Genomic DNA, 16629 nt, shown 5'->3' with positions numbered 1-16629 from the left:
CCCTCCCCACAACCGGGGATCCTTCCCCAAACCGGGACCCCTCCCCAAACCAGGGACCCCCCCCACAAACAACCGGGACCCCTCCTCAAACGGGACCCCCCCCCCAACCAGGCCCCCCCAATTCCCCCCCCGCTCCCGGTGCCCCCCAATCACCGCCCCTCCCTCCCCCCCCCCCCCAGGTGCCCCCCCGGGGCTCCCCCCGCTGGCATTCCCGCCGCCCCCGCCCCTCCCGCGCCCCCCGCCCCCACCCCGGGAGCGGCCCCGCGCCCCCCCCGCGGGTGAGTGACAGCAATGGGGGGGGGGCACCGGGACCCCCGGGACTGGGGAGTTTGGGGGGTCCTGGAGCCCCGAGTGTCCTTTTGGGGGGGTTTGTGTGGGGTGGGGAGGAGACCCCGGGCTCTTTTTGAGGGGGGTCCTGAACACCTGGGTCCATTTTGGGGGGTTTGGGGGGGGGATTTTGGGGGGGTCCCAGACCCCTTTGGGGGGGTTTTGAGGGGTCCCGAAATGCTCAGTCCCTTTTGGGGAGGGGCTTTGGGGGGGTCCTGGGGGGTTTTGGGGGGCCGGGGGCGTCTTGGGGCTCTGGTTTCCCTTTTGGGGAGGGTCCCGGACCCCGGGGTGCCTTTGGGGGGGCGTTAGAGGAGAATTTGGGGGGTCCTGGCCCCAGATTTGGGGGATTTAGGGGGGAATTTGGGGGGTTTAGGGGGGAATTCGTGGGGTTCCAGCCCCAGATTTTGGGGAGTTTAGGGGGGAATTTTGGGGGTTCCAGCCCCAGATTTGGGGGCTTTAGGGGGGAATTTGGGGGTCCCGGCCCCCAGATTTGGGGGTCCCGATTTCGGGGCGCTGACGCTGCCCCCCAGCCCCCCCCGTGCCCCCCGGGGCCGTGGCCGCCGTTTCCTTCGGTGCCTTCGTGGTGGGGGTGGCGCTGGCGGGGGGGCTCTGGTTCGTGCACGGCCGGACAGGTGAGAGACCCCCCCAAAATCATCCCCGTGCCCCCAAAATCATCCCCGCAATGTAATCCCCCTCCCCAAATAACCCCCGAACCCCAAAAGACCCCCCAAAATCATCCCCGTGCCCCCGAAATCATCTCCACAATGTAATCCCCCCCCAAATAACCCCAAACTCCCCCAACAATCCCCCACGCCAAATAATCCCCCTCCCCAAAATATCCCCCTCCCTAAAATAACCCAATCCCACTAAATATCCCCCCAAATAATCCCCACCCCGAAATAATCCCACTCCCCAAAATAACTCCCTCCCTAAAATAATCCAATCTCCCCAAATCCTCATCCCAAATAATCCCCATCCCCAAAATCATCCCCATTCTGAAATAATTCCCATCGCAAAAGAATCCCCCCAAAATAATCCCCAAACCCCCCAAAAAATCCCCTCCCCAAAATAACCCAACCCCCTCCAAATATCACCCAAATAATCCCCGTCCCCAAATTATCCCCCCTGCGTCAAATCATCCCTCTCCCCAAAATAACCCCCCAAAATAACCCCGCTCCCCAAAATAACCCCCCAAAATAACCCCCCCAAATAACCCCCCAAAATAACCCCCCAAAATAACCCCCCAAAAATAACCCCCCCAAATAACCCCCCAAAATAACCCCCCCAAAATAACCCCCACAAAATAACCCCCCCAAAATAACCCCCCAAAATAACCCCCCAAAATAAGCCCCCAAAATAACCCCCCAAAAATAACCCCCCCAAATAACCCCCCAAAATAACCCCCCTCCCTAAAATAACCCAATGCCTCCAAATCCCCCAAATAATCCCCATCCCAAATAATCCCCTTCCCAAATAATCCCCATCCCAAAAGAATTCCCCCAAAATAATCCCCATCCCCTCAATATAATCCCCCTCCCCAAATAACTCCCAACCCCCAAAAGATCCCACCAAAAATCCCCCATCCCAAATAATCCCCATCCCAAAAATATCCCCCTCCTTAAAATAACCCAGTCCCCCCCAAATATCGCCCAAAATAATCCCCGTCCCGAAATAATCCCACTCCCCAAAATAACTCCCTCCCTAAAATAATCCAATCTCCCCAAATCCTCATCCCAAATAATCCCCATCCCCCAAATCATCCCCATTTTGAAATAATTCCCATTGCAAAAGAATTCCCCCAAAATAATCCCCAACCCCCCAAAAAATCCCCTCCCCAAAATAACCCAACCCCCTCCAAATATCACCCAAAATAATCCCCATCCCCAAATTATCCCCCCTGCCTCAAATCATCCCTCTCCCCCAAAATAACCCCCCAAAATAACCCCGCTCCCCAAAATAACCCCCCAAAATAACCCCCCCAAATAATCCTCCCAAAATAACTCCCCCAAAATAACCCCCCAAAAATAACCCCCCCAAAATAACCCCCCAAAATAACCCCCCCAAATAATCCCCCCAAAATAACCCCCCAAAATAACCCCCCAAAATAACCCCCCAAAAATAACCCCCCCAAATAATCCCCCCAAAATAACTCCCCCAAAATAACCCCCCAAAAATAACCCCCCCAAAATAACCCCCCCAAAATAACCCCCCAAAATAACCCCCCAAAAATAACCCCCCCAAATAACCCCCCCAAAATAACCCCCCCAAATAATCCCCCCAAAATAACCCCCCCAAATAACCCCCCAAAAATAACCCCCCCAAAATAACCCCCCCCAAAATAACCCCCCAAAAATAACCCCCCCAAAATAACCCCCCCAAAATAACCCCCCCAAATAACCCCCCAAAATAACCCCCCTCCCTAAAATAACCCAATGCCTCCAAATCCCCCAAATAATCCCCATCCCAAATAATCCCCTTCCCAAATAATCCCCATCCAAAAGAATTCCCCCAAATAATCCCCATCCCCTCAATATAATCCCCCTCCCCAAATAACTCCCAACCCCAAAAGATCCCCCAATAATCCCCCACCCCAAATAATCCCCCTCCCCAAAATATCCCCCTCCCTAAAATAACCCAAATCCCCCACAAAAACAATCCCCATTCCAAAATAATCCTCACCCAAAAGAACTCCCCCAAATAATCCCCCTCCCCAAATAACCCTCAAGCCCCAAAAGACCCCCCCAAAAATCTCCCACCCCCAAATATCCCCCTCCCTAAAATAACCCAATGCCCCCAAATACCCCAGAAAATAATCCCCATCCCAAATAATCCCCATCCCAAAAGAATTCTCCCCAAAATAATCCCCATCCCCTCAATATAATCCCCCTCCCCAAATAACCCCCAACCCCCGAAAGATCCCCCCAACAATCCCCCACCCCAAATAATCCCCATTCAAAAATATCCCCCCTCCCTAAAATTACCCAACACCCCCAAATATCCCCCCAAATAATCCCCATCCCAAAATAATCCCCACCCCAAAAGAATTCCCCCCAAATAATCCTCATCCTCTCAATATAATCCCCCTCCCCAAATAACCCCCAACCCCCAAAAGATCCCCCCAACAATCCCCCACCCCAAATAATCCCCATCCCAAAAATATCCCCCTCCCTAAAATTACCCAACACCCCCAAATCCCCCAAATAATCCCCATCCCAAAATAATCCCCACCCCAAAAGAATTCCCCCAAAATAATCCCCATCCTCTCATATAATCCCCCTCCCCAAATAACCCCAACCCCCAAAAGATCCACCCAAAAATCCCCCACCCCAAATAATCCCCATCCCAAAAATATCCCCCTCCCTAAAATAACCCAAATACTCCACAAAAATAATCCCCATCCCAAAAAAAATCCAAATCCAAAAGAACTCCCCCAAATAATCCCCTCCCCCAAATAACCCCCCTCCCCAAATAACCCCCAACCCCCGAAAGACCCCCCCAAAATCTGCCGCCCCAAATAATCCCCATCCCAAAAATATCCCCCTCCCTAAAATTACCCAATACCCCCAAATATCCCCCCAAATAATCCCCATCCCAAATAATCCCCATCCCAAAATAATCCCCATCCCAAAAGAATTCCCCCAAAATAATCCCCATCCCCTCAATATAATCCCCCTCCCCCAAATAACCCCCAACCCCCGAAAGACCCCCCCAAAAATCCCCCACCCCAAATAATCCCCATTCCAAAAATATCCCCCTCCCTAAAATTACCCAACACCCCCAAATATCCCCCCAAATAATCCCCATCCCAAATAATCCCCATCTCAAATAATCCTCATCCAAAAGAACTCCCCCAAATAATCCCCCCTCCCCAAATAACCCTCAACCCCCGAAAGACCCCCCAAAAATCCCCCACCCCAAAATATCCCCCTCCCTAAAATAACCCAATGCCCCCAAATCCCGATCCCAAATAACCCCCACCCCCAAAATATCCCCCCCAAAAATGACCCCTCCCCAAATTTCCCCCCCCCCCGAACCCCATCCCCGGTCCCGCCCCTCCCCCAGACCCCCCCAGGGCTGGGACCCCCCCAAAATTCCCCCTTTGCACCCCCCAAACCCCCCAGGACCCCCCAAATTCACCCCCCCAATTGCCCTTTAACCGAGACCCCCCCCAAACCCTGAGATCCCCCAGTTCCCCCTCCCCAGTGCTCCCAGTGCTCCCAGTACCCATTCCCAGTGCTCCCAGTGCTCCAGTACCCATTCCCAGTGCTCCCAGTTCCCCCAGTGCTCCCAGTTCCCCCAGCGCTCCCAGTGCCCATTCCCAGTGCTCCCAGTGCTCCCAGTGCTCCCAGTAACCATTCCCAGTGCTCCCAGTAACCATTACCAGTGCTCCCAGTGCTCCCAGTACCATTCCAGTGTCCCCAGTGCCACCAGTTCCCACAGTGCTCCCAGTGCTCCCAGTTCCCATTCCCAGTGTCCCCAGTGCTCCCAGTATCCCCCATGTCCCTCCCAGTGGCCCATTCCCAGTGCCCATTCCCAGTGCTCCCAGTGCTCCCAGTGCTCCAGTACCCATTCCCAGTGCTCCCAGTGCCCATTCCCAGTGTCCCCAGTGCTCTCAGTATCCCCCGTGTCCCCCCCAGTTCCCCCCAGTTTGGGGTGGGATCCCCCCTCCCCTCCCCTCCCTCCCCTCCCCTCCCCTCCCCTCCCCTCCCCCCCTGATCTCTGCCCCTCCCCCCGCAGCCCCCCGGGACCCCCCCGGCCCCAGCGCTGCCCCCCAGCCCGGGAGGGGCCAGGAGGTACTGGGAGCACTGGGAGCACTGGGAATGGTACTGGGAGCACTGGGAGCACTGGGGGCACTGGGGGCACTGGGAATGGGCACTGGGAGCCCTGGGAATGGGCACTGGGAACACTGGGAATGGTATTGGGAGCACTGGAATGGGCACTGGGAATGGTACTGGGAGCACTGGGAGCACTGGGAGGGACGTGGGGATACTGGGAGCACTGGAAGAGAGAACTGGGAGCACTGGGGTGGGGGTCTGTCACTGTGTCACTGTCACTGTGTCACTGTCACTGTGTCCCTGTCACTGTCACTGTGTCACTGTCACTGTCACTGTGTCACTGTTACTGTCACTGTGTCACTGTGTCACTGTGTCACTGTCACTGTCACTGTCACTGTCACTGTGTCACTGTCACTGTGTCACTGTCACTGTGTCATTGTCACTGTCACTGTCCACTGTCACTGTGTCACTGTCACTGTGTCACTGTCATTGTCACTGTGTCACTGTCACTGTGTCACTGTCCCTGTCACTGTCACTGTCACTGTGTCACTGTCACTGTGTCACTGTCCCTGTCACTGTCACTGTGTCCCTGTCACTGTCACTGTGTCACTGTCCCTGTCACTGTCACTGTGTCACTGTCCCTGTCACTGTCACTGTGTCCCTGTCACTGTCACTGTGTCACTGTCCCTGTCACTGTCACTGTGTCACTGTCACTGTCACTGTCACTATGTCATTGCCACCGTGTCATTGTCACTGTGTCACTGTCACTGTGTCACTGTCCCCTGTCACTGTCACTGTCACTGTCACTGTGTCACTGTCACTGTGTCATTGTCACTGTCACTGTCACTGTGTCACTGTGTCACTGTCACTGTGTCACTGTCACTGTCACTGTGTCACTGTGTCACTGTGTCACTGTCACTGTCACTGTCACTGTGTCACTGTGTCACTGTGTCATTGTCACTGTCATTGTCACTGTCACTGTCACTGTCACTGTCACTCTCTCTCCTCAGGACACCCCAGCCATGTTCCCAGCCAGGGCAGGAGCAGCAAACTTGGAAATTCATTAATTAGTCATTAATTAGTCATTAATTAGTCATTAATTAATCATTAATTAATCATTAATAAATCATAAATTAATCATTAATTAATCAATAATTAATCAATGGTTAATCAGAAGCTCTGCCGATGTCTGTTACCGATGGTCCCGATGGTGCAAAGCTGGGCTGGGGGGGGGAGAGGGGCACTGGGAGCACTGGGAATGGGCACTGGGAGCACTGGGAGCACTGGGAATGGGCACTGGGAGCACTGGGAGCACTGGGAGCACTGAGAATGGGCACTGGGAGCACTGGGAATGGGCACTGGGAGCACTGGGAGCACTGGGAGCACTGGGAGCACTGGGAATGGGCACTGGGAGCACTGGGAGCACTGGGAATGGGCACTGGGAGCACTGGGAGTACTGGGAGCACTGAGAATGGGCACTGGGAGCACTGGGAAGGGATACTGGGAGCACTGGGAGCACTGGGAATGGGCACTGGGAGCACTGGGAGCCACTGGGAGCACTGGGAATGGGCACTGGGAGCACTGGGAGCACTGGGAGCACTGGGAATGGACACTGGGAGCACTGGGAGCACTGGGAGCACTGAGAATGGGCACTGGGAGCACTGGGAAGGGATACTGGGAGCACTGGGAGCACTGGGAATGGGCACTGGGAGCACTGGGAATGGGCACTGGGGGGAACTGGGAGCACTGGGGGGGTATTGGGGAGGTCACTGGGAAGGGATACTGGGAGTACTGGGAGTGGCACAGGAGGTACTGGGAGCACTCGGGGGACTGAGAATGGTTACTGGGAGCACTGGGAGCACTGGGAATGGTTACTGGGAGCACTGGGAATGGTTACTGGGAGCACTGGGAGCACTGGGAATGGTTACTGGGAGCACTGGGAGCACTGGGAATGGTTACTGGGAGCACTGGAATGGTTACTGGGAGCACTGGGAGCACTGGGAATGGGTCCCAGTTCAGGATGTGACAAACGCCAATCCCTCGGTTTTAAAATGTAAAAACTTTAATAGTAATAAAATTATTTTAAAAATAATAATACAATTAGAGTAATACTAATTTGAATAATAAACAATTAAATAATTAAGCAATTAAATAATTAAATAGTAAATAATAGAATTGAATCGGGACAATGTGAAACAATAAACACAAAGAATTTGGGATATTTCGGGTTCCTCTTTCTGGGCAAAATAAACCCGAAATAAACGCCCGTGAACAGAGGATTAACCCTTGACAGCAGCGGCCTGTTGCATATTCATGAATTATTCATTAATTATTCATGAATTATTCATGAACTCCATTCCCACGCGGGATTCGGGCCGGTCATCGCCTACGGGGCAGAAAGAAATTCATTCCTTCTGAAAATGGAGCGATAAATTCTATAAATTATTCTATAAATTCAATAAATTCAATAAATTCTTTTTCTCTGAAGGATTCGGGTGCATTGTGGCTCTCGCTGCGAGTCCTTTCTTTAAAAAAATAAAATATTTTACATAACATCGTTTCTATTTTAACATTTTTGATAACCCAAAACTACATTTAACGCAGAGAATTAACATTTTTATTAAGAGAATTAACACAGCGTCACTTTCCAACACAACACAGATGATATTCATTTTAATATTTGCAAAACAACAGTCATAAAATACAGATTTTTCACGGGGGTGTTTGGGCTGGAGTTTGGGCAGATTTGGGGTTAATTTAGGGCGGATTTGGGGGAAGATCTGGGGGATTTGGGGGAATTTAGGGCAGATTTAGGGGATTTTGGGGAGATTTAAGGCGGATTTGGGGGATTTGGGGGCATTTGAGCAGATTTAGGGCAGATTTAGGGCGGATTTGGGGGATTTTGGGGGATTTTGGGCAGATTTGGGGTGAATTTAGGGCGGATTTGGGGAAAGATCTGGGGGATTTGGGGGAATTTAGGGCGGATTTAGGGGATTTTGGGGAGATTTCAGGTGGATTTGGGGGATTTGGGGGGCATTTGAGCAGATTTAGGGCAGATTTGGGGGATTTTGGGCAGATTTGGGGCGAATTTAGGGCGGATTGGGGGAAGATCTGGGGGATTTGGGGAAATTTAGGGCAGATTTAGGGGATTTGGGGAAGATTTAAGGCGGATTTGGGGGATTTTTGGGAGGTCTAGGGCGGTTTTGGAGGTTTTGGGGGGATTTAGGGCGGATTTGGGGAGATTTGGGGGGCATTCGAGTGGATTTAGGGCAGATTTAGGGCAGATTTGGGGGATTTTGGGGGGATTTGGGGCAGATTTGGGGAGAATTGGGGGTCTTTGGGGGGATTTCGGGCGGATATGGGGAGGATTTGGGGGATTTAGGGGGGATTTGGGGAGGATCTGGGGAGGATTTGGAGGATTTGGAGGAATTTAGGGCAGATTTAGGGGATTTTGGGAAGATTTAAGGCGGATTTGGGGGATTTTGGGAGGTTTAGGGCGGTTTTGGAGGTTTTTGGGGGGTTTTAGGGCGGATTTAGTGCAGATTTAGGGCAGATTTGGGGAGATTTGGGGGCATTTGAGCGGATTTAGGGCAGATTTACGGCAGATTTGGGGGATTTTGGGGGGATTTGGGGCAGATTTGGGGCGGATTTGGGGATTTTGGGGGGATTTGGGGCAAATTTAGAGCGGATTTGGGGGGATTCAAGGCAGATTTGGGGAGAATTGGGGGTCTTTGGGGGGATTTCGGGCGGATTTGGGGGATTTTGGGTGGATTTAGGGGGGATTTGGGGCAGATTTGGGGAGGATTTGGGGGATTTTGGGGAGATTTAAGGCGGATTTGGGGGATTTTGGGAGGTTTAGGGCGGTTTTGGAGGGTTTGGGGGGGATTTAGGGCGGATTTGGGGAGATTTGGGGGACATCTGAGCGGATTTAGGGCAGATTTGGGGGATTTTGAGCAGATTTAGGGCAGATTTACGGCAGATTTGGGGGATTTTGGGGCAGATTTGGGGAGAATTGGGAGTCTTTGGGGGATTTGGGGCGGATTTGGGGGGTTTTGGGTGGATTTAGGGAGGATTTGGGGGAATTTAGGGCGGATTTGGGGGAAGATCTGGGGGATTTGGGGGAATTTAGGGCAGATTTGGGGGATTTTTGGGGTATTTGGGGCAGATTTAGGGCGGATTTTGGGAATTTGGGGGGATTTGGGGCAGACTTGGGGCGGATTTGGGGAATTTTGGGGGGATTTAGGGCAGATTTAGGGCAGAATTGGGGAAGATTTGGGAGATTTTGGGGGTGTTTTGAGGGATTTAGGGCGGATTTGGGGCGGATTTGGGGGATTTAGCGCAGATTTGAGGTGGAAATTCCCCCCCGTGTGGTCGCGATGAGGCTCTGAAGACGCTTTTGCTCAAACGGCGAAAGAAACAAAAGGCGACTTTGGGGAGAAAACGTTGATAAATTTAAAAACATCATCAATTTATAAACTTTAATACATTTACAAACACTCTCAACTCAGAAACTTTAACAAATTCCCCAGCCCTTCCCCTCAGGCCCCGCCGCCATCTTGGGCGCGGGCAATGACGCCACTTCCGGCGCGTCTCTGTGACGTCAGCCCCGGTTCCGGGTCGGCTGTGGCGGAGCGAGGAGGCCCCGGGAGGTACCGGGGGAGATTTGGGGGTCCCGGGGGGGAATTTGGGATCCCGGGGGGGAATTTGGGGTCCCGGGGGGAATTTTGGGGTCCCGGACGGGATTTTGGGGTCCCGAAGAGGTCGGGAGGGAGCGGAGCCGCTTCTGAGGCGGCCCCGGCGGTGGAACCGGAGCTTTTCCCGTTACCGACCCCGCTCCCTTTCCCCCGTTCTTTTCCCTTTCCCCCGTTCTTTTCCCTTCCCGTCCCGTTTTCCATCTCTTTTCCTCCCGTTTTTCCTTTTTTTTCTCTTTTTTCTCCCTTTTCTCTTTTTCTTATTTTCCCCTTTTTTTCCTTTCCCTTTTTTCTCCCTTTTCCTCTTCCTCCTTCCCTTTTTATTTCGGTTTCCATTTCCCCTTTTTCCCTTTCTCATTTTCCTTCCCCTTTCTCTGCCCCTTGCTCCCGGTTTTCCCTTTTTTCCTCTTTTTTCCCTTTTCCTTTTTCTCCTTCCCCTTTTTCCTCCTTTTTCCTCTTTTTTCCTCTTTTTTTCCTCTTTTTTTCCTCTTTTTTCCTCTTTTTTTCCTCTTTCTTCCTCTTTTTTCCCTTTTCCTTTTCTCCTTCCCCTTTTTCCTCTTTTTTCCTCTTTTTTCCTCTTTTTCCTCTTTTCCCCTCTTTCTTTCCTCCTTTTTCCTCTTTTTCCCCCTTTTTTCTTCTTTTTTTCCTCTTTTTTCTTCTTTTTTTCCTCTTTTTTTCCTCTTTTCTCCTCTTTTTTCCCTTTTCCTTTTTCTCCTTCCCCTTTTCCCTCTTTTTTTCCTCTTTTTTCCTGTTTTTTCCTCTTTTTTCCCCTTTTTTCCCTTTTCCTTTTCCCCCTCTTTTCTCTCTTTTCTCATTTTCTCACTTTCCTTTTCTTCCTTCCCCTTCTCCCTTTCTTTCCCTTTTTCTTCTGTATTTTCCTTTTTTTCCTTCCCCTTTTTCTCCCCCTTTTTCCCCTTTTTGCCATTTTTTCTCATTTTTCCCATTTCCCTTTCCCCCCTTTTCCCTTCATTTCCTTTTCCCTCATTCTCCTTTCCCTCAATTTTCCCCTTTTTCCCTCATTCCCATTTCTCCTTTTCTCCATTTCCCCTTTTTCCTCTTTTTTCCCCTTTTTTCCCCTTTTTTCCTCTTTTTCCTCTTTTTCCTCTTTTTTCCTCTTTTTCCCTCTTTTTCCTCCTTTTTCCTCTTTTTCCCCCTTTTTCCCCCTTTTTCCTCTTTTTTTCCTCTTTTTTCCTCTTTTTTTCCTCTTTTTTCCTCTTTTTTCCCTTTCCCTTTCCCCTCTTTTCTCTCTTTTCTCATTTTCTCATTTTCCTTTTCTTCCTTCCCCTTTCTTTCCCTTTTTCTTCTGTATTTTCCTTTTTTCCTTCCCCTTTTTCTCCCCCTTTTCCCCTTTTTTCCCTTTTTGCTATTTTTTCTCATTTTTCCCTTTCCTCCCTTTTTCCTTCATTTCCTTTTCCCTCATTCTCATTTCCCTCAATTTTCCCCCTTTTTTCCTCATTCCCATTTCTCCTTTTCTCCCTTTTCCCCATTTCCCCTTTATCCTCATTTTTCCTCATTCCCCATTTCCCCCTTTTCCTCCATCCCCACATTCCCATTCCCTTTTCCCCCTTTTATCCCCCTTTTTTTTCCTTTTCCCCCTTTTCCCCTCATTTCCTTTTTCCCCATTTCCCCTTTGTTCCCTTTCCCCCCCATTTCCCCCACATTCTCATTTCCCACATTCCCATTTTTCCCTTTTTTTCCCGTTTTCCCCCATTTCCCATCCCCATTTCTCCCATTCCCTTATGCCCCCCCTTTCCCCCAATTTTCCCCCAATTTTCCCCCATTTTTCCCCATTTTCCCCCCTTTTTTTCCTATTTTTCCCTATTTTTTTCCATTTTTCCCATTTTTTCCTCATTTTCCCCATTTTTCCTATTTTTCCTATTTTTTCCCATTTTTTCCTGTTTTTTCCTATTTTTCCCATTTTTTCCTCATTTTTTCCTATTTTTTCCCATTTTTCCTATTTTTCCCATTTTTTCCTAATTTTTCCTATTTTTTCCTATTTTTTCCCATTTTTTCCTATTTTTTCCTATTTTTCCCATTTTTTCCTATTTTTCCCATTTTTTCCTCATTTTTTCCTATTTTTTCCCATTTTTTCCTAATTTTTCCTATTTTTTCCTATTTTTTCCTATTTTTCCCATTTTTTCCTAATTTTTCCTATTTTTTCCTATTTTTTCCCATTTTTTCCTAATTTTTCCTATTTTTCCCATTTTTTCCTAATTTTTCCCATTTTTCCCCATTTTTTCCTATTTTTTCCCATTTTTCCTATTTTTCCTATTTTTCCCATTTTTTCCTCATTTTCCCCATTTTTCCTATTTTTTCCTATTTTTTCCCATTTTTCCCCATTTTTTCCTATTTTTTCCCATTTTTCCTATTTTTTCCTATTTTTCCCATTTTTTCCTATTTTTTCCTATTTTTTCCCATTTTTTCCTAATTTTTCCTATTTTTCCCATTTTTTCCTCATTTTTCCCATTTTTTCCTATTTTTCCCATTTTTTCCTCATTTTTCCCATTTTTTCCTCTTTTTCCCCATTTTTTCCCCATTTTTTCCTCATTTTTGCCCATTTTTTTTCCCATGTTTTGTTCCCAGCCATGATTGAGGTCGTGTGCAACGACCGCCTGGGCAAGAAGGTCCGGGTGAAATGCAAATATCCCACGGAGTTTCAGCTGGGGGGTTTTTGGGGAATTTTGGGGTGAATTTGAGGAGGATTTGGGGGAATTTTGGGGTGAATTTGGGGGGTTTGGGGTGTTCTGGGGGGGATTTGGGGGAATTTTGGGGTGAATTTGAGGGGATTTAGGGCTGTTCTGAGGGGGATTTGGGGTGAATTTGAGGGGATTTAGGGGTGTTTTGGGGGGAATTTGGGGTTTTGGGGGGATTTGGGGTGGATTTGAGGGGATTTTGGGGGGATTTGGGGATGTTTTAGGGTGATTTAGGGGTGTTTTGGGGGATTTGGGGTTTTGGGGAGGTTTTAGGGGGATTTGGGGAGGTTTTGGGGGTGTTCTGGGGATGATTTGGTGCTTTGGGGGCATTTGGGGTGGTTTTGGCAAGGTCTGGGGGGATTTGGGGCTGTTCAGGGGGAATTTGGGGTTTTTGGGGGTGTTCTGAGAGGGTTTTGGGGGGATTTGAGGAGCTTTTGGGGGTGTTCTGGAAGAGATTTGGGGTTTTGAGGAGGTTTTGGGGGGATTTGGGGTGGATTTAGGGGCGTTCTGGGGGGATTTGGGGTGGTTTTGAGGGGATTTGGGGGGGATTTGGGGAAGTTTTTGGGGGGATCTGGGGCCATTTGTGGAGGTTTTGGGGCTGTTCTGGGGAGGGATTTGAGGTGAATTTGAGGGGATTTCGGAGTATTCTGGGGGGATTTGGGGTTTGGGGGGAATTTCGGGAGTCCTTTGAGGATTCAGAAGAGGATTTGGGGTTTTGGGGGGGTTTTGGGGCAGATTGGGGGGCTTTGATGAGGTTTGGGAAGTGTTTTGGAAGTTTTGGGTGCTGTGAGGAGATTTTGGGGTGTTTTGGGGGATTTTGGGGTTGTTTTGGGGGGGTTTTGAGGCAGTTTGGGGGCAGTTTTGGGGTTGTTTTGGGGCAGTTTTAGGGTTGGTTTGGGGCAGTTGTGGGGCAGTTTTGGAGGATTTTGGGGTTGTTTTGGGACAGGTTTTGCGGGCAGTTTTAGGGCAATTTTGGGGTTGTTTTGGGGCAGTTTTGGGGTGGTTTTGGGGGCAATTTTGGGGCAGTTTTGAGGGCAATTTTGGGGTTGTTTTGGGGGTGTTTTGGGTCAGTTTTGGGGTGTTTTGGGTCAGTTTTGGGGTGGTTTTAGGGCGGTTTTGGGGGCCATTTTGGGGTGGTTTTAGGGTTGTTTTGGGGTGTTTTTGGGGTGTGTTTGGGGCAGTTTTGGGGTGTGTTTGGGGTCCCTGTGTCCCCCTTTTCCTTGACGCCCGGGCAGCCCCGAGGACTCGATCCGGGACCTGAAGAAGCTGATAGCGGCACAGACGGGCACCCGCTGGGACAAGATCGTGCTGAAAAAATGGTCTGGGGGCATTGGGGGGCATGGGGGGCAAGGGGGGCACCCAATGGGACAGGATTGTGCTCAAAAAATGGTCTGGGGGCACCTGGGGGGCATTGGGGGGCACCTGGTGGGCATGGAGAGCACCCAGTGGGACAGGATTGTGCTCCAAAAATGGTCTGGGGGCACCTGGTGGGCACAGGTGGCACCTGGGGTTGCTGAGCAGGGGTTTGGGGGACAAGATAGTGGTCGAAAAATGGTCTGGGGGCACCTGGTGGGCATGGGGGGCACTGGGGGGTTTTGGGGTTCAGGGTTGTCCTCCATCAATGCTCTGGGGGCCACCTGGGGGGTTTTGGGGTGCTCTGGGGGGCACGGGGGTTTTTGGGGGGCTCAGGATGGAGCCCCGGGGTTTTGGGGTGCTCTGGGGGTCTCAGGGGTTTTTGGGGGGCTCGGGATGGAGCCCCCACAGGGATTTTGGGGGGCCATGGGGGGCACAGGGGTTTTGGGGGGCCATGGGGGGGGCGTTGCCTGCTCTGGGGTTTTGGGGGGCCATGGGGGGGGGTTCTGCCTGCTCTGGGTTTTGGGGGGCCATGGGGGGCACAGGGGTTTTGGGGGGCCATGGGGGCGGGCGCTGCCTGCTCTGGGCTTTTGGGGAGGGGGTGACCCCCCCTCTCTCTCTGCCCCCCCAGGTACACGATCTTCAAAGACCACGTCACGCTTGGGGACTGTATCCACCCCAAAGCTGACCCTAAAAACCGCCCAGCACCCCAAAATCCTGACCCCAAAAACCCCCAAATCCTGACCCAAAAAGCCCCAAAATCCTGACCCAAAAACCCCAAAATCCTGACCCCAAACACCCCACAGAACCCCAAAATCCTGACCCTAAAAACCCCCAAAAACCTGACCCCAAACACCCCAAAATCCTGACCCCAAAAAACCCAACCCCAAACACCCCTCAGAACCCCAAAATCCTGACCCCAAAAACCCCACAGAACCCCAAAAACCTGACCCTAAAAACCCCCAAAAATCCTGACCCTAAAACCCCCAAGATCCTGACCCCAAACACTCCCAAAATCCTGGCCCCAAACACTCCCAAAAACCCCACAGAACCCCAAAAACCTGACCCCAAAACCCCCCAAAATCCTGACCCCAAACACCCCACAGAACCCCAAAATCCTGACCCTAAAAACCCCCAAAACCTGACCCCAAAAAACCCAACCTCAAACACCCCACAGAACCCCAAAAACCCCAGCCCAGAACCCAAAAACCCGACCCCAGAACCCCAAAACCCTGACCCCCCAAAACCCCACTGAACCCCAAAAACCCAACCCCAGAACCCAAAACCCCCTGACCCCAGAATCCCCACTGAACCCCAAAAACCCGACCCCAAACACCCCAAAACCACCCAGAACCCTCCCCCAAAATCCTTAAACCCCAAAAACCCCAAACCCTCCAACCCCAAACACCCCCTGAACCCCAAAAAACCTGAACCCAAAATCTCCCAGAACCCCAAAACCCCCCAGAAACTCTCCCCAAAACCCTTCAACCCCAAAACCCTGACCCAAAGCACCCCAAAAATCCCCAAATCCTCCGACCCCAAACCCCCCCGAACCCCTAAAACCCAACCCCAAAAACCCCAGAACCCCCAAAACCCCAAATCCTCCAACCCCAGAACCCCAAAAGCCCCAAAACCCCAAAAACCCCAGAGCTCCTCCCCAAAACCCCTCAACCCCAAACCTTCCAGAACCCCTAAAACCCAACCCCAAAAACCCCAGAACCCCAAAAACCCCAGAGCTCAACCCCAAAACCCTCCAACCCCAAACACCCCAAACCTTCCAGAACCCCAAAAACCCCAGAACCCCCCAGGACCCTTCCCCAAAATCCTTAAACCCCAAAAACTCCAAACCCTCTTCCCAAAATCCTTCAACCCCAAACACCTCCAGGACCCTAAAAACTTCAGAACCCCAAAAATCCCCCAGAAACTCCCCCCAAAATCCATCAACCCCAAAACACAACCCCAGAACCCCAAAAACCCCAAACCCTCCAACCCCAAAAACTCCCAGAACCCCAAAAACCCCAAACCCTCCAACCCCAAAAACCCCCAAAACCCCAAAAACCTCACAGCTCCTCCCCAAAACACCTGAACCCCAAAACCCCTCAAGCCCAAAACCCCAAAAACCCCAAACCCTCCAACCCCAAAAACCCCCAGAACTCCAAAAACTGCAGAGCTCCTCCCCAAACCCCCAAATTCTTTTTCCTTGACGGCGCCTCCAGATGAGATCCACGATGGGATGAACCTGGAGCTCTACTACCAATAGGGCCCCACCAGTATAAACCAGTATAACCCAGTACAACCCAGTATAACCCAGTACAACCCAGTCCGGACCAGTGCAGCCAGCGCAGCGCTCCCAGTACATCCCAGTCCATCCCAGTCCATCCCAGTACATCCCAGTCCTTTCCCCCATTTCCGGCCCGGCCCCGTTTGTTGATCAATAAAGGCGATTTTGGGGCCTTCGGGCGATTTTTTGGCATTTTCTGGCCACGTTCCTGAGCTCGTGTCGCGATATTAAGGAGAAATCCCGGTCTTGTGTCGCGATATCGCGATTTGAGGCAACATTGGGGGGGGTTGTGTGGCGATATCGCGGTTTTAAGGCCACACCCGGAAGCTGTGTCGCGATATCGCGGTTTTAAGGCCACACCCGGAAGTTGTGTGGCGGTATCGCGATTTTAAGGCCACATTGAGGGGTTGTGTGGCGGTATCGCGATTTTATGGTGACATATCGTGATGTTTCTCCCACGGGGGTACCCGAGCCTGGGAACGTGGAGCTCCCGCCAGGGATAAACCCCG

At 51.1% G+C, this 16629-nt stretch overlaps 1 protein-coding gene across 1 annotated transcript; it reads left to right on the top strand.

Moving 5' to 3' along the window:
* The first annotated feature begins 9690 nt into the window (after positions 1–9690).
* UBL5 (ubiquitin like 5) lies at positions 9691–16235 on the top strand. The gene is made up of 5 exons (XM_058042622.1): positions 9691–9751; positions 12377–12434; positions 13722–13805; positions 14471–14508; positions 16056–16235. Exons 2-5 carry the CDS (start codon positions 12379–12381, stop codon positions 16097–16099), a joined length of 222 nt encoding a protein of 73 aa, XP_057898605.1. The 5' UTR covers positions 9691–9751; positions 12377–12378; the 3' UTR covers positions 16100–16235.
* The last annotated feature ends 394 nt before the right edge of the window (positions 16236–16629 follow it).

Source organism: Melospiza georgiana, chromosome 32, assembly GCF_028018845.1.
Source record: "Melospiza georgiana isolate bMelGeo1 chromosome 32, bMelGeo1.pri, whole genome shotgun sequence".
NCBI lineage: Eukaryota > Metazoa > Chordata > Aves > Passeriformes > Passerellidae > Melospiza > Melospiza georgiana.
Note: the sequence above shows the minus strand (reverse complement) of the source record. Positions and strands in the feature narration are given on the sequence as shown.